The sequence below is a fragment of the Archocentrus centrarchus genome, chromosome 10 (assembly GCF_007364275.1).
Source record: "Archocentrus centrarchus isolate MPI-CPG fArcCen1 chromosome 10, fArcCen1, whole genome shotgun sequence".
NCBI classification, from domain to species: Eukaryota; Metazoa; Chordata; class Actinopteri; order Cichliformes; family Cichlidae; genus Archocentrus; species Archocentrus centrarchus.
In genome coordinates, this window is record NC_044355.1 from 39037356 (window position 1) to 39058744 (window position 21389).

General features: G+C 43.8%; 1 protein-coding gene across 1 annotated transcript; it reads right to left on the reverse strand.

Moving 5' to 3' along the window:
- Positions 1 to 6370: 6370 nt before the first annotated feature.
- On the reverse strand, positions 6371 to 12131 carry LOC115786559 (uncharacterized protein K02A2.6-like). The gene is made up of 2 exons (XM_030738748.1): positions 10235 to 12131; positions 6371 to 8848 (listed from the first exon to the last, which is right to left on the reverse strand). The coding sequence occupies exons 1-2, from the start codon at positions 12129 to 12131 to the stop codon at positions 6672 to 6674; spliced, it is 4074 nt and encodes a 1357-aa protein (XP_030594608.1). The 3' UTR covers positions 6371 to 6671.
- Between the last annotated feature and the right edge of the window lie 9258 nt (positions 12132 to 21389).

Here is a 21389-nt window from a genome sequence, read left to right on the forward strand (position 1 = left end):
ATAATAATACTACATTCATTATTATTTTAATAGTGTATATACACTATACTGTCGAAAGTCTTCACTCACCATCCAGATCACTGAGTTCAGGTGTTCCAGTCCCTTCCATGTCCACAGGTGTATAAATCAGCACCTAGGCATGCAGACTGCTTCTACAAACATCAGTGAAAGAATGGGTCGCTCTCAGGAGCTCAGTGAGTTCCAGTGTGGTACCGTGATAGGATGATACCTGTGCAACAAGTCCAGTCACTACTAAATATTCCACAATCAGCTGTTAGTGGGATTATAACAAAGTGGAAGTGATTGGGAATGACAGCAGCTCAGCCATGAAGTGGTAGGCCACGTAAAATCACAGAGTGGGGTCAGAGGATGCTGAGGGTCATAGTGCACAGAGTATGTAGAGAGCTTCATGAATGGGTTTCCATGGCAGCTGCATCCAAGCCTTCCATCACCAAGCTCAATGCAAAGCGTAGATGCAGTGGTGTAAAGCACGCCGCCACTGGACTCTAGAGCAGTGGAGACGTGTTCTCTGGAGGGATGAATCACACTTCTCCATCTGCCAATCAGATGGAGGAGTCTGGGTTTGGTGGTTGCCAGGGGAACAGTATCTGTCTGACTCCATTGTGCTGAGCGTAAAGTTTGGTGGAGGGGGGGGTTATGGTGTGGGGGTGTTTTTCAGGAGTTGGGCTCGGCCCCTTAGTTCCAGTGAAAGGAACTCTTCATGCTTCAGCATACCAAGACATTTGGGACATTTTGATGCTCCAACTCTGTGGGAACAGTTTGGGGATGGCCCCTTCCTGTTCCAGCATGACTGCACACCAGTGCACAAAGCAGCTCCATAAAGACATGGATGAGCCAGTTTGGTGTGGAAGAACTTGACTGGCCTGCACAGAGTCCTGACCTCAGCCTGAAAGAACACCTTTGGGATGGATTAGAGCAGAGACTGTGAGCCAGGCCTTCTCTCCAACATCAGTGTCTGACCTCACAGATGTGCTTCTGGAAGAATGGTCAGAAATTCCCATAAACACTCCTAAACCTGTGGAAAGCCTTCCCAGAAGAGCTAAAGCTGTTATAGCTGCAAAGTGTGGACCCACATCATAATAAACCCTCTGGATTAAGGATGGATGTTACTCAGGTTCATGTGTGTGAAGGCAGACGAGCAAATACTTTTGGCAGTGTAGTGTATGTGACAACAGATTAGGAAAAACAATGCAGTTGTGGTCAGAAGTTTCCATCCTCTCATCATGGCTGTGAATGTCAGGGTGATTTGGGGCTTTTAATGATTTCTTTGAACTCTTCTTTTTCCAGGGTGGAATAATTGTACAGCATACATCTTTAATGATTTTAAAAACTGGGTGCACAAGTTTGAATTTATTTTGGATTTTATCAAATCCTCACAGTGTCAAAATAATAATTTAATAATTTGAAATTCAGGTTCAATACATTAATATTATAGAACCAGAACATTACAGGCTGTCCAACCCATTATCGCCCCTCAGTAATGATTACTCTGTGTGACATGTCATTGGAACTCTCAAAATATAATTATTACTTTGACAAAGAATAAAAATTGTTACTGCTTGTAGTTCATCTCAGTAAGTTTACCGCAGTTTTTATTCTTCTTGTATTATAAATGATCATTGTTTTTGCTCTGCGATCTAACCAACCTGTTTTTTATTCTGAAAGCATATCTTAAATTGCCCATCAGCTGCGTCCCTTGCCATATTAGGATAACATTTTATAGCATCAATCACTCAGTGCTGACATTCACACCCACACTGTAGATGAATCGCTCCTCAGACAAATGGCTGATCAAAGCAGCAAGAAAACTTCTGGAGGCTTAGGTAGTCAGATGACCTCCTTTGGTTTCTTCCTCGCTCCCCATCCCTCCTCCTCTCTGTGCTGACTCATAAGCGGTCACCAGAGCCAAATCCCCTGGTAACAGCAGCACAAGCTGGAGTCAGAAGCCTCGGCTACAGAGGCAGTGATGGAACTGGAGAAAGAAAGAGCTTTGACAATGCAGGAAATTAAAAAGCACAAAGAGAAGGATGTTAAATCATAAAATTTATATAATGGTAAAAAAGAATGAAAACACAGGAGGGAGAGAAACAGGAAGAACAGAGAGGCACATTTAAAGTTGGGTCTCATGTATTTGAATTTTGTGTTTCATACCTAAAGACTAGCAATCAGAAGATAGCCAGTGGTAGAAAACTCTTATTACATTCAGCAAGATATTAAATCAAAATTTGAGCATCATTTTTTTCTGTCTGTGACACAAATTTCTTTCAGTTTTGAAAACAGAAGAGAACAAGACAATTAAGCTTCATAGTTAAAATGATCACCTGCAGTTAGCAGATAGTTTGGATTGTTTCTCCACATGTAACAAAACAGACTACAGACAGGAACAAAGAGGAACCAGTAAGACATGAGTCCACGGAGATTATGGAAGTGGGTGCATGTTGAATTTTAGTTTTGATGACCTGAACTGGTAAAAATCTGAACATATGGATGGAAAGCTTTAAACAGGTCCTCTCAGGTTCAGAGCTGCATTCTCTCTGTCTCCACCCACTATCTCTGTCGTCTGCATGTGCATGAGTGATAACCTGCTCCCAGGCGTGGGCATGGCCGTCCCAGTTTTCTCTGGTACCCTGATCTTTATCTACCATCACCAGCAGTCTATAACCCTGGTTCTCCTCTCAACTCCTTGCTGGATTGTTAAGCTGTCAGTGTGGTTCTGGCCTGCCTGCCTGCATAACCTTCTTGGTTCACTCTTGCTCACAGAAACACTCACCCAAGTTTGAACCTGCACATTTGGAGAGATCTTACCTGCACCTGAGCCTGTGGAAAAGACAACCTGTCTTAGTAAAAATACCTGTGGGAAGTAACCTGAACCAGCAACCTAAGAACAGTAAACACTTACCTGCCACGGCACTTTGTGGTAACTGAACTTGAACCTGCAAAGAGACATTTGAAAACCCCTGTTTAAATCTCAGCTTCAATGATGTTCAGAGAAACCGCAAATTCTTACCTGCTGTAAAGTGTCAGAGTCTTTGAACCTTTTCCAACTGTTCAGTCTTTAAGACTTTTGCACTGACTGTCACTAAAACACAGGCTGGACTGAGTGCAGGTGCTGCAGGACATTCTTCCTCTCCATTCACAGCAACGTTTTCAGGACGTCTTGTGACAGCATCCTTCCTACAGATTACATCCTGTCACGTCCACAGCTCGATGGCTGCGATCTACAGCTTTAGACCCAGCTCCTGCACTGATTTCTGAGTGACTGAATGAAATGTTCAGATCCTCTTTTATATGTTACAGGTCTGTGTTTCCACTACAGACAGAGCCATCTTAAACTCTGTTGTTGACAAGCTCTGGGAACCAAAGTCTGGTAGCAGCAAAACCTTCAGCTGTCTTCATCTTCAAATTACTGTTGAGTAGTTCTTTTTTTGTTATCCTGAGATTTTATCGCCTATCAAGAAGAAAGCAGCTGCGCAAGAACTGCTTTTAACATATTTCAATATTGCATGACTGCCTAAACTTACCATAATTTGCTTTTTAAGGTTTTTTCTTTAACAATTTCATGAGCTTCTGTATAACCCAAAGCAACTAAAAGGCGGAGAGGAAAGAGACCGATTGTCAGAGTTAAGAGTAATAAGAGGCAGTCAGAGCTCTGTGGGAGCTATCATCCTTAGCTCTGCTTCATACAGAGAATATAATATTTAGATTCTGAAAGAGTTGGCTCTAACAGCAGATTATAAACTGTCTTTAAACCTCACAGGACACCGTCAGCTTTGATTATAGCTCCAACCCTTTTTTTTCTGAACTCAAGCTAAAACTAACCAGTAGCTGTTAGACTATCAGTGCTTTTAATGTTCAAATACCCACCAGACCCAGAATCCACCCTCTCTGCTAACTTGGAGCAAGTGTGTAATTGCACTGTATATCACCAGTGAAAGCCAGGCAATCGGAGGAACCTTGAAATAAGCCTCAGTTTCATTGGAATTCCAGTCAGATGGCCGCATCTTGTTTTTTATTACTCTCTTGCAGGCCAGATGCCCACTAATTAGAAAACTGATTCAGTATGAGGTCCCCATCTGACTGTAATATTCTCTAGAAGACACTACATTTCTTTAACAGCATATCTGGAATTCACTGTTATTTCTGTTAAATCAGACTTTTAGAGTAAAAGAGCAACAAACAGCAGCTAAGAAGCTCATTTTAATGACATCCTCCTGGCTGCGGATTCAGAGGACTATGTGATCCTAGGTCTCTGTTACACCCAAATTTCCCCTCTGTGGGACAATAAAGGCTGTTTCTTCTTCTTCTTCTTCTTCTTCTTCTTAGATTTAACAGCTGCCTGTGTGACACAGTAGATCAGAGTATTTTAATATCTCTTATACAGCATCACGTAGGCATTTATGGCACTGCCCTGGAGTAGTTTAGACACACTTGGCTTAGAGAACTTTTGTGTTAGTCTAAATGATTTCAGATCTTCCTCTGCTCCACTGTCATGTGAGGAGCTACAGGGCTCAATACTTGGACCGCTGCTATTTTCTGTGTATCTGCTGCCCCTCGCTTCCATTCCTAGAAAGCACAAAATCGATTTCCATTGTTATGCAGTTGATAGTCAGGTTTAAGTGTCCCTAAAAAGGAAGGAGTCCTACTCCATACAGACTTTAACTAAGTGTCCTGAGGAAGTAAAAGTTCAGATGATTTTTGATGAAAAGAAGACAGAGGTGATTTCTTTTGGTCCTGGCATCAGTGGTGGGTCTCCTCCTGTGAGCGTGGGCCCATTAGCACTGTATGTAAAGACTACTGTCACAAACCTGCTTTGGCCGTGGTGGATCCCAAACAGGCATCTTCACTGCCAGAGACCCCCCCCCCCCCCCCCACTGCTTGGCTTTGATCCCAGTTTGAGATGTTGATGTTATTTAATTATTTCACTCATGTTTAATTGTGTGTTTTTGTGTTATAATTTTAATTAAATTTGTTTTATATTTATTCTAATGTATTTTTATTGCTGTGTTCAGCACTTTGGTCAGTGGTGGCTGTTTTTAAACTGTCTCATAAATAAAGTTATCTTGGCTTGTTTTTAATCATCTTGAGTGGGTTCACGTGGTTGTGACGATATGAGTCTCAACAGCTCTGATTCCAAAAATGGAAAAATCATACCTGAATTTGTCACATCATAGGTGACTCTTCAAGAGGGATGATGTAGGGTTGGTGTGCATCAGCACAATGGCGCCCTGGCGCTGTGGTCCTGGGACAGTTTTTAGTTTTCTTATTCTTAAGGCCGTTACACACCGGATGCGTTGAGTAAAAATGACACAAAATTCTGAATCTTTGCAAACTTGTCGTGTAACGTACGGACACACTGGACGTGTTGCATTTTTGTGAATAAATGAAGTCGACATCAAACGATGATGTGATGAAGTCCTGATATTTCTAAACAACAGAAGGAAGAAAGAGATTGTGGCATCATCCAGTTCTCAGGAGGAAGCAGCAGCAGAGAGAGTTTCATGGTTTGATCCCGGAGTTGAAGCTTCATCACGGCCGCTTTCGCGCATATTTCAGGATGTCAGGGGGCAATTTGAGCTCTTGTTGGCAGAGTTGGGATCACATCTGAGGAGGCAGAGAATAATTTCAGAGAGCTGACTGCCCTGGAGCAGCATGTAGCTGCATTTCTGAAGGAAAACAGTATAATTTCCCACATCACTGTTGTGACTGTTCCCACATCACTGTATATTCAGTGTATTGGTGCACGTTTTGAGCTATGAGCTCACATGTTGCTAAATGCAGCGCTCTGATCGGTCAGATCTGTTCGTTCGCTTGCGAAAGTCAGAAAAATCGAACTTGATCCAAAAAAATAAATGCCGTAAATTTGTCCCGTGAAATGGCACCGTCGGTGTGAACGGCTGCGTTAAGAACAAGCGAGTCCAAAAAATATTTTTAACGCACAAAACCTTCGCACAGAATTTACATGTCCGGTGTGTAAAGGCCTTTCGACTCTATAGTAGGTGTTTTTCCTGTCTTGTTACTTCCTGTTTAATTTCCCTGGTGCCATGTTTTAGCTTTACTTCCCCGTGTCTCGTTATCCTGTTAGTTCGGCTGCTCCCAATCGCCCTTCTGTATATATTAAGTTGCATGACTGTCCGTGCTCCCAGCCTGTTCAGTTCTTCCTGTTAGCTATGCTTTATGTATTTTTAAGACCTTCAGTGTAACATCTTCAGGAAATAATCATTCATATTCAGCTTGATCTCACTTTAATGACCCAGCAGACCAACATGCACACATAACACTGTACGAGCGGCAGACATCTTCTTTTTGGCACGCTTGTTCTACTCAAGAACACAGTTACAACAATGCTTATAATAGTCTCAGTCTGCCCCCTACTGGGCTCAATGTTACTGCAGCATTAACACATATTGCTGACAACATCAAATAACAAATACTCGTGCAGAAAGCAAATATGTAAGAACAATTAAACATCTACGATACCACATCTCCTCCCCTTCAAGTTGACAGCTTGTACTTGTCTGAAACGTTAAACAGTGGCAGTATAATATACACCAACATAGAACAATATTATATATATTTTTTCTTTTTTTTTTTTTTACTACAAAGAAACATCTGTGAACTTAGAGCACATAACTTCTCCAAGAAAAAAGTCTCTATCTAACAAAGTCTTTGAGATGCACAGGTGAACGTCTCTCTCGCTGAGAACGTCGCACCTCAGGCGCAGCTGGTGCATCAGGCTGAGCCTGGATGTTTGGAGCAGGTGGCAGCTCCTGAGGATCACATGACAAGGCTTGTGAAGTTGTGTCCATTATGGTGGGTAAGCAGTTGTGGGAGCCCGAGTCTGTGTCAGGTCCCGGTTCCCCCTCTGTGTCTAGTTCACTTGGGACAGTGTCTTTTAATCTGGATCTCACCTGATCCACATGTCGTTTCAGGGTTTGACCATTTCCAATGGTGACAGTGTATGACACAGGACCTGATGAGCTCAAGATAACAGCTGGGATCCACTTTGGACCGTAGGAGTAGTTTCTGATGAACACCTTGTCTCCTGGTGCAAAACTTCTCAGTTTCTTCTTTGTGTCATGACTCTCTTTCTGTTTCAGTTGTTTTTGCTGCACTTTGGTTTTTACATCAGGCATGAGCAGGTCAAAAGCTGATCTGAGTCTCCGAGACATCATCAACTCCGCTGGTGACAAGCCTGTTGTTGCATGCGGCGTAATGCGATAACTGAACAGAAATCTTGACAGTCTTGTTTGCAGTGTGTCACCTTTTACTTTCTTCATCCCCTCCTTGAAGGTCTGGACTGCCCTCTCTGCCAGGCCATTGGAAGATGGATGAAAAGGTGCTGATCTCACATGATCAATTCCATTTCGCTTCATGAATGTCGCAAATTCAGCACTTGTGAAACATGTTCCATTGTCTGATACCAACATTTTCGGCAGACCGAACACACTGAAACTCTGTCTCAGTTTCTCGATGGTAGCCTGTGATGTAGGCGATTTCACTGGGTAAATGTCCATCCATTTAGAATGAGCATCCACAACGAGGAGAAACATTTCACCTAAGAATGGCCCTGCATAATCCACATGAATCCTTGACCACGGTGATTCTGGCCATTCCCAGGGGTGTAATGGTGCAGTGGGTGGTGATTTGTGGTGTTTTTGACACTCGTCACATGACTGTACCTCTCTTTCGATACTCTCATCCATCCCCGGCCACCATACATATGACCTTGCCAGGCCCTTCATCTTTGACATGCCTGTGTGAGTCTGGTGCAGAAGTTTCAGTATTTTGTCTCTGCCTTTGGTGGGGATAATTACTCTAGCTCCCCAGAGCACACATCCATCCCTCACACTCAGTTCCATTTTTCTTTGTTGATATGGTTTGAAGCGAGTATCGGTCTGTGCCGGCCAGCCCTTTAAGGTATACTCATGAACTTGGGACAAGATGATATCCTTAGCTGTCCAGCGTTTGAGCTGTGTGGTGTCCACAAGTGTGTCATCTAATACATCCATCATTAAGACTTGTTCTGTCATCTCTTTTTCAGGGGCCGTGTCTGGTACAGGTAATCTGCTAAGCGCATCTGCATTTGCATGGTGTTTTCCAGGTTTGTACACAATGTGGTACTCATAGGCACTCAATGTCACAGCCCATCTTTGCACTCTTGGTGAGCCCATCTGAGGTATAGGCTTCTTCATGTTGAAAAGAGAAATCAGGGGCTTATGGTCTGTATAAATAGTGAAGACTCGACCATACAAATATTTGTGGAATTTCTGGATGCCAAACATTACAGCCAAACCTTCTTTGTCAAGCTGAGAATATCTCTTTTCAGCTGGAGAGAGTGTGCGTGACATGAACCCCAGGGGTCTTTCACTGCCATCATTCATCTTGTGTGACAAAACGGCGCCCACACCGTATGGAGATGCGTCACAAGAGAGAATTAACTCTTGGTCTGCTGAGTAATGAACCAACACATCTGCTGAGTTCAACAGAGCCTTTGATTTCTGAAAAGCTTCTTCTTGCTTCTTTTGCCATGTCCAACGCATGTCCTTCCTTAAGAGTTCATGCAGGGGGGCCAGCAGTGTTGCCAGATTGGGAAGGAACTTGTTGTAATAGTTTAGCAAACCTAAGTATGCTTTGAGTTCTGTGACACTTGTAGGAGTAGGAGCGTCCATGATGGCTTTAACTTTCTTTTCTACAGGGTGCAGCCCCTGTGCATCCACTTTGTGCCCCAAGTACTCCACGTCATTTTGCATGAAGACACACTTACTTCTTTTCAATCGTAAGCCTGCCTCTTTCAACCTGACCAACACCTCATCCAGGTTCTTTAGATCAGAGGTCCCCAACCCCCGGGCCGTGGACCGGTACCGGGCCGTGGGACATTTGGTACCGGGCCGCACATAAAGAATAAATAACTTAAATTATTTCCGTTTTACTTATTATCTGCGCCTAAACTATATTTTATTTTGAAAAATGGGCGGATTCGCTCCGTTACTTCCCTCCATGACCTCCTCTTGACGTGTCAAGACGTTTCTGCTCACATGATACATCACCGCTAAAATTAAACCCAGAAGCTTCAGGCCTGTCTAACGAAATCGGTTGGTTGACCTACATAACGCTTCTTTAAATTTTTGAGTGCTCAACAAGAGTAGAAAAGCGCTATGTAAGAACTAGTCCATTTACCATTTTTATTTATCAACACCGGGGATAGCAGTGAGGTAGACCCAGCCATCAAACTGACTCTCCAGCGCTTGACACCGCGGCTCTGCAGCCACGCTCCATGTGAAATCGGCCGAACCCAGTCAAACCAGAAGCCAGCAAAAATGAGTATCAGAGAAACAAGCTCAGGGGGCTTACACTGATTCAGTGTTATGGTGAGTTGTATTTTTAATGCGCTTTATACAGTAAACATCACCTAAGTCGAAGTCGCACAAATCGGGTTTTCACTCTAGTTGGATGGCATCTGCAGGTCCTGATTTTTTCTAACATTAATTCCAATAAAATCATCACATAAATCCGTCGGATATTCACCTACCTCGGATGAAAAATCTGGTCCCATTGTAATAAATTTCCAGTTAAATGTGATCGCATAAACTGGATGAGTTTAGCGCTAAAACCCTCCTCAGCTCCTGTCCGCCCACTTCCATGCATCGGCTCGTTCGTGCACAACTACACACACACTAACAACGCCTGGAAATTGTTTTAGTGTTTATATCAGTTCATTTCACCGGGGACAATCGTGGCAAGTGTAAGCTACAAACTTGCACTTACGAGTAAAATTTCAGATTATAAAATTTGCAGAAGCAAATTCATAGATGAAGCAGAAGCCATTGCAGCGAAATTCGATAATAGACCCCAAACTGGGCCATTTGAATCCGACTGAGGTGATTTCTACTGTATTTGTTTTTGCGGTGTATCTTATTTTGAAGGCATGTTTTACCATGGCTCTAACAGCTGACCAGGGAGCGCTGTGGGCAGAGAGCCTGTTATTCATGTTGAGGCGGGATGTTACGAGAACGCTGCTGATAGAGTTGCATACGAATACAAAGTGGATTCACGTTTTTTATTATTATACGTAGAAAATATCACACTTGGTTATGGTCGTGTCATTTATTTTGACGTATTTATTCGCCACACCTTAAAAGCCGGTCCGTGGAAATATTTTCTAACACTAAACCGGTCCGCGGCTCAAAAAAGGTTGGGGACCACTGCTTTAGATGATCTGCCTCATTCACCCCGCTCACCAAAATGTCATCTAAATACACAGCCACTAGGGGTATCCCTTTCAAAAGGCCTTCCATGGTCCTCTGGAAAATGGCTGGAGCAGAAGCCACTCCAAAAGGCAGTCTGTTATATGTGAACAGCCCCCGGTGTGTGTTCACTGTCACATACTTTTTGGACTTGTCATCCAGGAGTATTTGCTGGTAAGCGTGGCTCATATCCAGTTTTGAGAACTGCTTTCCTCCAGAAAGTGCAGCAAACAGGTCCTCCACTCTGGGTATTGGATACTGTTCCAGAGAAGCTACTGTGTTTACAGTAAGCTTGTAGTCTCCACACAACCTTACTGTCCCTATAGGCTTCAGAATCGGCACAACAGGTGCCGCCCATTCAGCATATTTCACAGGTGAGATTATGTTTTCTTTTAGCAGTCGGTCTATTTCCTCATCTACTTTTGCTCGCATGGCAAACGGAACTGATCGTGGACGGAAAAATCGTGGGGTAGCATCCCGTTTTACATGAATGGTTGCTTTTGTGCCTTTCAGGGTGCCCAACTCCTCTTTGAACACATCCTCATGTTTGCTTAAAACTTGCTGTAGTGTGTTATTTTCTGTTGTCTTTACCTGGTGCACCTTCTTAGCTTTGTGTTTGTTTCTGATTTCTCTCCAGTCCAGGTGTATTTCCTCTAGCCAGCCTCGTCCTAGCAAGCTGGGGCCGTCCCCTTCGACCACCACAAGGGGCAGTGTTTTCCTCTGCTGCTTGTACCTGACTCTGACAGCTGTTACACCAATCACCTTCACAGGATCCCCTGTGTATGATTCCAGCTTGATTTTGGCAGGCCTCAGGCTGGGGAGTTTGCAGCATTTCCAAGTCTGTTCATTTGTAACTGTTAGGCAGCATCCAGTATCAATTTCAAAGGTTAAAACTTGATCATTAAGTTCCATATCCACAGTGTAGGGGTCTACTTTTCTCAGGTGCACTGCACTCCGGCGCCCTAATCTGTACAGTTTACTCTGATGCTCTTGGATACACTTGATACAGTTAAGTGTGAATGAGTCCTCTTCTGAGCTCTCACTTTTACTTCCATCACCTATCTCATGAACTTTGTGAGAATGGTAGTGTGAACTCTGCTTTTTGTCTGTCTTTTCAGTTTTTAGTCCATACTTCTTCTGGTTCTGTTTAGCTTTGTTCCTACATGCTCTTGTTATGTGGCCTACTTTGCCACAAACATAACATTTTTCTTGTTTGTACTTACAGTTGGCTGCTGTGTGATTGGTTCCTTTGCATCGATAACACTCTCTGCTTTCTCCTTTAAATGTACGAGCCTCCTGCGACCCTCGGGTGACGCTGAAACATTTTGCTGTCGCACCTGAGGTCCGTAGGTCCTGGGCATTTTTATTTACGGTCTCCAGTGACACAGCGACTGACAGAGCCTTGTCAAACGTGAGGTCTGTTTCTGACAGGAGACGCCTCTGAATTCTGTCGTCATTAATTCCGCAGACGATCCGGTCTCTCAGCCTCTGTTGCAACGTGTTGCCATAGTTACAATCCTGCGCTAAGCGACGCAGCTCGGCCACGTACTCCATGACAGTTTCACTGGGCTTGCGGTTGCGGGAATCAAATTTGTACCTTTGCACAATTTCACTGGGCTTTGGTTCAAAGTGGTTTTTCATCAGAGTTACAAGCTCTTGGAAAGTTTTGTCCTTTGGCTTGGCTGGGCTGAGAAGGTTACGCATCAGGCTGTAGGTCGATGCTCCAACGACACTTATTAATAATGCCTTTTGCCTGTCTGCGTTAGTAATCCCATTAGCTGCGAAAAACTGCTCCAGTATTTCACTGTACTCATCCCACGTTTGGCTTTTGGGATCGTACGGTGCCAACGTACCGATTGTAGCCATGTTTCCTCTTCGTATCCCCGCTCTCTCTCCCTCTGTCTTTTAGCCAAACCTGTCGCAGGCTCCCGTCACTCTTTTTGTTTTACTTCTCTTCTGAGTAATCCTCGTCGCCAAAAAGATGTAACATCTTCAGGAAATAATCATTCATATTCAGCTTGATCTCACTTTAATGACCCAGCAGACCAACATGCACACATAACACTGTACGAGCGGCAGACATCTTCTTTTTGGCACGCTTGTTCTACTCAAGAACACAGTTACAACAATGCTTATAATAGTCTCAGTCTGCCCCCTACTGGGCTCAATGTTACTGCAGCATTAACACACATTGCTGACAACATCAAATAACAAATACTCGTGCAGAAAGCAAATATGTAAGAACAATTAAACATCTACGATACCACATTCAGATTCTGCAGTTGATTCTCTTTTGGATTTTAATAGATTTCACACTCCAAATAAAAACAGTTTGTCTTTTGTTTATTAAGTTCGGCCCCAGAACTTTGGGTCCTTTTCCACCTGTGTGCAGGTTTACATTCTCCATACAAGTGAAAGCTCCCAAAAGGAGAAACAAATCCTGGGGTTGTGTCAGGAAGAGTACCTGGTGTGTTTAAATCTGTCCAATCAAACATGCAGAGCTACCTGCTATGGTGACCCCTTATGAATAAGGGAGAATCTGAAAGTAGCTTAGCAGTATGTTATTCCAGCTCAATTTGCAACAATGTTTAGAATAGCACAAGAGTCCGAGATGTAGTCTCACAGCCACAATAGTCCATTTTAAAGGTTTAAGAGGGCTGGGGAGGAGATGGAGACATAAACGAGAGCTCGGAAAGACTTTCTGCAGGGAAGCAGAATCAAAATGTTTAAAAGGCAAATAAAAAATCAGAAAAGGGGGAGACAGGGAACATGGGAATAGACAATGAGAGAGGAAGAGAACAGGAAAAAGATCAAAATGGGGTGGGGGGTGGGAGTCAGAAGATCCAGGACAAAGGGTGAATAAAAGCTCCAGAGGGGCCGACTCTTTTACCATCCATATCTGCTGTGCTGCTGCAGAGACAGAGAGAGAGAGAGAGTCCCAGACTTGGCCATCAAGCATGTATTGACAGTACTGCAGCAGCGCACACACAATACAGCAGCAATTACAACAGGCTTAGAGCTCTGAGGCTGACTGGAGGGAGAAACTAGCACCTTGTACTCGTGGTGGTGTAGATGAGGGGAGCCCCCAAAAGGTCATTTTGTTTTTATATTTATCGAATTGTTTTCAACTCTTTTACTGCAGAGATTCTTATCCAGGTATCTTTTTGCTCCCAAATCCTTCTGCAGTTGCAGAACAACCCCAAACATACAGTCACAGTCAGAGACCACCACACAGTCCTGATTTAAGGCAAAGTCCAGGGAGCTGTGGCTCCAGATGCTTTGGAACATTTTAGTTCTTGTGGATCCAAATGAAAAATGTCCTGTTGATAGCTTAAAAAAAAACTTTTTCCCTAGTGCACAATTATTCTTTACAACAGCCAGAAGGTTTCCAGGCTGCATGTTTGTCCAGAGCTTTTTACCCCATCAGGTCAAACCATCACAAGATGAGGAAGGACAGTGCAAAGTTCTTCACCAGAGACTATCACCGATGTGTCATAGATCCTACAGTTAGGCAGGCTGACCTCTTTGAAGTCAGTTTTGTCATGACTGCTCTGCTTTTCTTTCTGACTCAGCCGTGCTGCGTTTTCCAGACCTGTCTGTCCTCCACCTGTCCAACAGCCCTCCCTTTAGAGTGTTTTTGCCTGGGCCATTACCCCCCATCCACATGATCACCACAGCTGTGTCCCCACGAGTTCACCAGCATACATTTAGCCATTCGTCTTTCCTTGAAGTGAAAAAGCCTTTTCTCTGATTGTTTGTCTCAGTTTTTGACCTTTTGCTGCTACTGCTCATTTGGACTGACCTTTTATCAACCTCATACTTGCCACTAGACCAGGTAAAAACGATTTATCCTACCCTGCCTGTCTTGTAGTCCAAACTCTGTGCTCTTTTGAGATGAGAGGATCCAGCCAGGACTTTATTTCCTGTGAACTGTGTCTTCTTAGTCTCAAAGGTTAAACACATTAGTCATGTCATGTAGCAGCTGTCAGTTCATGTACAAAGATAGACGAGATGCGCTGTAATCAAGCTAGAGGGGTGTGGAAACACCAGTCCAGGAAGCCAATGAAGCTGTGAACAAACACCTGTCCTGATGTGGTGAAGAGTCTTACCCCTGCTGTTATATGTCATGCTGCTAACACACAGAAACCAGTCTGCACAGGTGTGTAGGTGCATGTCAGCAGGTTCTCCCTACAGCGCTGTGTTTGCATCTCTCCTCTCTTCACTCCCTTTCCAGTGTTCAGTCTTGGTCCAGCATTCCTCTTTCTCTTCACTGCTCAGTTTTGAATCACCTTCTCACTCATTCCCCAACCTCATTCTGTCACTCGCCCCGCCCGCCTGGACCAGCCCGACATATACATCAAAGCCACACTATAAAGATGCTGCCCAGCCAGCATGGAGGAGCTATTGGCAGAACTATAATAGAGACAATGATTTATGGTCCACATCAAGTATGCAATTGTGTGTTCACGTGTGTGGGCATGCTCCTGAGAAATGGCACTGCCTAATCTAATGGACTTTTCCTCATTTAGATCAGAGATGAAGGAGCAGGAAACAGAGATTTTGAGGAAGAGTATAGTAGAGAATAGAGGAGTGGGAGGTACGAGGTGGCATCTCTTTTATCAGCTTGCTTTGGAGGGAAAACCTTTGCACAGGAAGTGGATACTCCTCTAAGACATACAAACAGGAAACAGTAGGATTATGGTTTGTGAGGTCTCATTTAAAAACAAAAGATAGGTTGTGCTGTGATTAATTCTTCCTCTCTTCAGAAGTGAACAAGAGTAGTTTGAAAGAGAAGAAGTTGCCATCATTTTGGACAATCAGTGATTCTACACGTGTCTGTAGAGGCCATATTCTTTAAGCTATGACTATTCAGATTTTTAGTGACACAGTGAACCAAAAGAAGAGCAGATGGAAAAATAAATAAATGTATAAATAAATGAACAATGGTCCAGGCTCAGGTCTAACTCATGCCACCATGACTTCTTCACTGGTTCAGATTGTGATCAAATCAGGGATCTAAACACAAACAGAAGCAACCCTGTGACACAAGATTGACAATGAACTCTGGGAGTCACTGCGAGGGATAAAGAAGCATTTTTACTTAAACGTAGTTCCATTGTTTCCACGAGGTTATAGAGAACCATGTACTGATGGTTCTCTTCTTTGAAGGCTGCACGACAACATTTGTTTTAGGTGGAAGTTCAGCAATGCTGTTTGATTCAAAATGATCAGGATTTTATAAAACAGCAACATGAAAATAAAACTGTCTTCAACAGACCTTTAATTTAAATAATTCAATTAGTCAAAAAATAGAAGCAATATGAAAAGACAAGATGATGCAGTGCGAGAGAAAAAAAACATGGAGTCCCTGGTCAGTCCATCTTCTACTTGTTCCATAGCTCGTTATAATATGTGGCTCATATGTTCCACTAGATTTTGTTTATTGTCTGTACTATGCAGCACGCTTTGCTGCAAACCTAATTTCAAGGACAATAAAGTCTCAAACTAGATTTGGTGCAGGAGGCAGCGGGAGAGGTGAGGTGCAGGAGGTGAACCGTTGAATAATGGAAGAACTCAGGAGGCAGGCGACGGATGAAGTGATGGACAGACAGAGATAAAGGTTAGACAAAGAGGAGGAAAGGAGGATGTTCTGTTTCATGAAATGCCACCAAATGAGCAAAATATACTGAAATACAAAAAGCTGGGTGTATGAAAATGGAAAAATGATTCTGCCGCAGGAAAACTATCAGGAGGAGGAGAGAAATTAGACTTAGAAACATGGCACTAAAACAGCAGTACGACCCATCCAGAGGCCTCAGTGTAAATATGCTTAGACCTTAGTTTATTGGTTTGGGTCAGTGGCCACTGATCAAAGACTAAGTGCTGAAATAAAACCCAGAAAAGCAGACGGTAGTAGCACCATCAACCCTGCACCTACAGACATCCTGATCACCACAGGATCTACTTTAATGGCTTTGTTACACGATAGACATGAAGCACCAACATGTAGTTTCTTTACATGATAGCATCACACAGCAGGGCTCAGTACTCCGCTGGACTTCTTATTCTGTTTCTCTTTCAACATTTAAGTTAAAACATCTTCACCTGGTTCTCTTGTTAAAAAGCTGTTGTGATATTAACATACCAAACACAACAGCAGCCTGTAGTTTAGCCTGTCGGCCATCTGGCTGAATTTAAAAGACCCAATTCAAAGCTAAAATTCATACAAGAACTCAATGTAGCCAATAATAAATGCTTAGAAAGTAACAACTAATGTATTTATAAATGTAAACAACTTTTTAGCTGCTGGAGGACTTTGTGTGCCCTCTGTGGTCACACTACTAGGTAATGGGGTTTTGAGATAAATGCTAATATAGCAAGCTATAACTGTGTAACCCTTCAAGAATGCAGTAGTCCAGAATGCAAGTATCTATTGGTCTGATTTGTTGGAATAGCCAAATTATACAGAATTAGGGTCACTTCTCTTAGATCCATAGGAGACAGTGACGGAAACTGTATAAATTTCCAAGGAAACCCTCAAACCACAACAAAACACACTCAGTGTTCTTAGTTAAAAATGCAGTGTACAGTATATATATATATATATATATATATATATATATATATATATATATATATATATATATATATATATATATAAACAACAAACAAGATTAACCTTAATAATAATAATAACAATAATACTACATACATGATGTGCCTGTGTGTTGAACCTTAACAGGCCGGAGTATTTACATTATAATGTTAGATTCAACTCATTGTCGTTGTGTGCACAAGGCACACAATGAAATGATCATTCCAGATTACTCATCCAGAGAGGAGCATCTGCGGTCAGCCAGAGACCTGGCGCTACCGTTAGGCAATGTGGTTTAAGTGTCTTGCCCAAGGACACAACACAGCGCAGGGACAGGGGCTCGAACATGCAACCTTCTGGCTGCGAGGCGAGCGCCTACCCACTGCGCCACTCCCACTATTGTAGTTTTGTTGGGAGCAGTGATGGTTATACAGTCTTACAGCTGCTGGGAGGAAGGATCTACGATAACGCTCCTTTGTGCATTTAGGATGCAGCAGTCTGTCACTGAAGGAGCTCTCCAGCTCAGCAACAGCTTCATGCATGGGGTGGGAGACCTTGTCCATCAGTGATGTTATTTTGGTCAGAGTCCTTCTGTCTCCCACCACCTGCACTGAGCCGAGAGGACATCCTAGGACAGAGCTGGCTTTCCTGATGAGCTTGTCTATCAGCTTGTCCTCTCAGCTGTAGATAAGCTGCTGTTCCAACATACTGCTGCAAGAGTCCACTATCTCAATGTCCACTCCCTGGATGTTCACTGGTGTCAGTGTGGTGGGTCTGCGCCTGCGGAAATCCACCACCAGCTCCTTGGTTTTAGCAGCGTTGATCAGGAGGTGGTTCCGCTGGCACCAGTCCACAAAGTCCTGAGTCCACTGTTTGTACTCTGAGTCATCCTCACCTGTGATGAGGCCAACTATGGCAGAGTCGTCAGAGAACTTCTGCAGATGGCAGCGTGGGGAGTTGATGGAGAAGTCTGCAGTGTAGAGGGTGAAGAGGAACGGTGCCAGCACAGTTCCCTGTGGAGCCCCCGTACTGCAGACCAGCCTGTCAGAGACACAGCCCTGTGCCCTCACGTACTGTGGGCGGTCAGTGAGGTAGTCCAGTATCCAAGAACATGATCCTCACAGTGCTACTAGGCTTCTCCAGGTGGGTCAGAGCTCGGTGCAGGAGGTAGATGATGGCATCATCCACCCCGATGCCAGGCCAGTAGGCGAACTGCAGCGGGTCCAACGAAGACGACACCATGAGGCGTAGATCGTTGAAGACCAGCCTCTCTAGGGTCTTCATTAGATGTGACATCAGGGCTACCGGCCTGTACCTGCTAAGATCCTTTGGATGCTTGTTCTTTGGTACCGGTACCACACAGGAGGTCTTCCACAGTTGTGGTACTTTCCCCAGCTTCAGGCTCAGGTTGAACATGTATCCTATGATGCCACACAGTTGATCTGCGCAGCACCTCAGGAGCCTGGAGCTGATGCCGTCTGGACCTGCAGCCTTTCGCACCTTGATTTTACGTAGCTCCTTCCTCACATGATGAGTTGAGAGAACAAGATGGAGGTGTTACAACCATGTGGCTGCACTAGCTTACATTCGACAGGGCTAACACAGCTCACAACTCATTAGCAGCTCGTAGATTCCACATTTCACACAAAGCATATCAAAACTGTTTTTTGTCTTTTTCCTAGTAACGATCTCCAATCTGCGCCATGTTTACACAGGAAAAAACACAAATGCACATTTCAAATAAATGTACTGACTTACCAGGAAATTCTTCATAACTTAATCCACCCTTAGTGGCATTTACAGATCATTGGACCAACTATATGGTTTCTGTGCTTACAAAAGGATGACTAGATTTCTCAAATTGCTGTTTCACAGCTGTTCTGCTCTCCCAACTGTGGGAAAAAATGTTTTCTCCCTCTGTAGACAAGAGGTACCGTGTGCAATGAAATGGTGCATTCATGGAAAAACAAAACTTACTGAGAAATGATACATTCTCTGGAAAGGCCTATACAATGGCAAAAAAAACCACCCTGGGTTACAACTAGGGATGTGCACGATTACTCGACTAGACGACTAGTCGTCGCTATTGTTACTAGTCGGTACCAGATGTACTAGTCGGATAGCCTAATTATTAAGGTTTTAATTAACCCAGTGCTGGTAAATGTTTGTCCTAAATGTTATGCAGCCATCTGCCACCAGATGGGGCTGCAGCCCTTACATCGTTATAGAAAAATGCCATAACGTAAGTGCACCTCCAAAGAAACACCCTTCTTTCCCTGCATTTTCGGTTTATAAAAAGAAGCAAAAAAAAACTAGCGGGACAAATGTGTTTGTGCCTTTAAAAAACTGACCACAGCAAAGAGTAGGACCCAGGAGGGAAAAAAGTGCCAGCATTTTATGTTTCTGTCGGCCGACACCGCATATATACCACCGGGACACGACCGAAAGGTATACACGCCGGACACTTATAAATTAGTCACCAGGAACATCCCTAGTTACAACTGCATCCTATATATAAAAAAATCCCAGCTCACCCCTACGGGCAGTCATTTTGCCCTCCAAGCTCAGGTCCTCTGCCAGCGGTCTGGGAACTTGAGGGTCCTGCACAGTATCTTAACTGTTCCCAGTATTGCACTCTTCTGGACAGAGATCTGGGATGTTGTTCCAGGAATCTGCTGGAGCCACTCTCCCAGTTTGGGGGTCACTGCCCTGAGTGCACTGTTACCTTCACCTTCTACATCCTTTCCAGCTCCTCTCTGAGCCCTTGGTATTTATCGAGCTTCTCATGTTCCTTTTTCTTGATGTTCCTGTCACTTGGTATTGCAACATCTATCACTACGACCTTCTTCCTTTGTTTGTCCACCACTACGATGTCCGGTTGGTTAGCCACCACAAGTTTGTCTGTCTGTATCTGGAAGTCCCACAGGATCTTAGCTCTGTTGTTCTCAACCACCCTTGGGGGCGTGTCCCATTTTGACCTTGGGACTTCCAGGTCATACTGGGCACAGATGTAACTGTATACTATGCCGGCCACTGGGTTATGGCGTTCCATGTATGCCCTGCCTGCTAGCATCTTGCACCCTGCTGTTATGTGCTGGATTGTCTCAGGGCCATCTCTGCACAGCCTGCACCTGGGGTCTTGTCTGGTGTGGTAGACCCCAGCCTCTATCGATCTTGTGCTCAGAGCTTGTTCCTGTGCTGATATGATTAGTGCCTCTGTGCTGCCTGTCAGTCCAGCTTTGTCCAGCCATTGGTAGGATTTTTCTATATCAGCCACTATTTCCTCCTTTGACTAGCTTATTATCCCAGCAGGGTATCTGACAACTATCAGGGTGTAGGTGTTGATTGCTCAGATCTTGTTCTTCCCATTCAGCTGACTCTTCAGGACTTGCCTTACTCTCTGCAGGTACTTGGAGGTTCCAGTTTTCCTAGTGGCCGCTTCATGGTTCCCATTTGCCTGTGAGATTCCAAGGTACTCGTAGCTGTTGCCTTCTGGTAGTGCAATCCCCTCAGTTCTGACTACTTTTCCTACTTTCATATATATATATATATATATATATATATATATATATATATATATATATATATATATATATATGGTAGTGTATATATGCAGTTCATTAGGATGCCAGGGTGATTAAATGTGTTAGTATCTATACGTTTAATTTATATGTCATCAAAAACATTTAATACATTTTTTAATTAATAAATTTTTTAGATTACATTTTTTTCCATCTCACTACTGTGTCTAAAGAGGGATAGAGAAATGTATATACACCTCTAAAAACATTAAAGGAGGTAAAGGTAAAGATCGTGCAATAATAGAATAAATGATCTTAAAGGAAATGATGCTGCTGATGTTTTTTTTTCTTTTTTCATTGTTTCTTAATATACTGCTCAAAAAATTACAGGAACACTGAAATCACATCAGATCTCAGTGGAAAACCTCCTGCTGGATATCTGCACTGATATGGACTGGGTGATGTGTGAGGAATCAAAGGATGCTAGCAGGCTGGAACAAAAAACAACAACAACAACAGTCCTCAGTAGTTTGAGGTGCAGCCTGGAGGTGTCGGATGGACTGAACCGTAATGTCCCAGAGGTGTGGGGGCCAGTCAGTGGTATCAGTTCCTTCATCCTCCAGGAACTGCCTGCATACTCTCACAACATGAGGCACCAGGACCCACTGCACCAGTGTAGGGTCTGACAGTGGGACCTTCTGCGGCCCTGTCCAGCTCTCCTAGAGTACCCGCCTGTCTCCTGGAGTCTCCTCCATGCTCTGAGACTGTGCTGGGAGACACAGCAAAGCTTCTGGCAATGGCACGTATTGATGAGCCATCCAGGAGGAGTTGGACTACCTGTGCAGCCTCTGTAGGGTCCAGGTATGACCTCATGCTACCAGCAGTGACACTGACCCTAACCAGATGCAGAACTAGTGAAAACCAGAAAAGATGAGGACGGAAAACTGTGAGTGTCCTCCACCTGTGAAACTAATCCTGTTTGGGGGGGTCTCATTGTTGCCCCTCTAG

Coding starts and splice junctions, on each gene's coding strand:
- LOC115786559 (XM_030738748.1), bottom strand. CDS start 12,131: ATGGCTACAATCGGTACGTTGGCACCGTACGATCCCAAAAGCCAAACG. Junction 8,849..10,234: donor CGGGGTGAATGAGGCAGATC/ATCTAAAGCAGT, acceptor TGGGGACCTCTG/ATCTAAAGAACCTGGATGAG.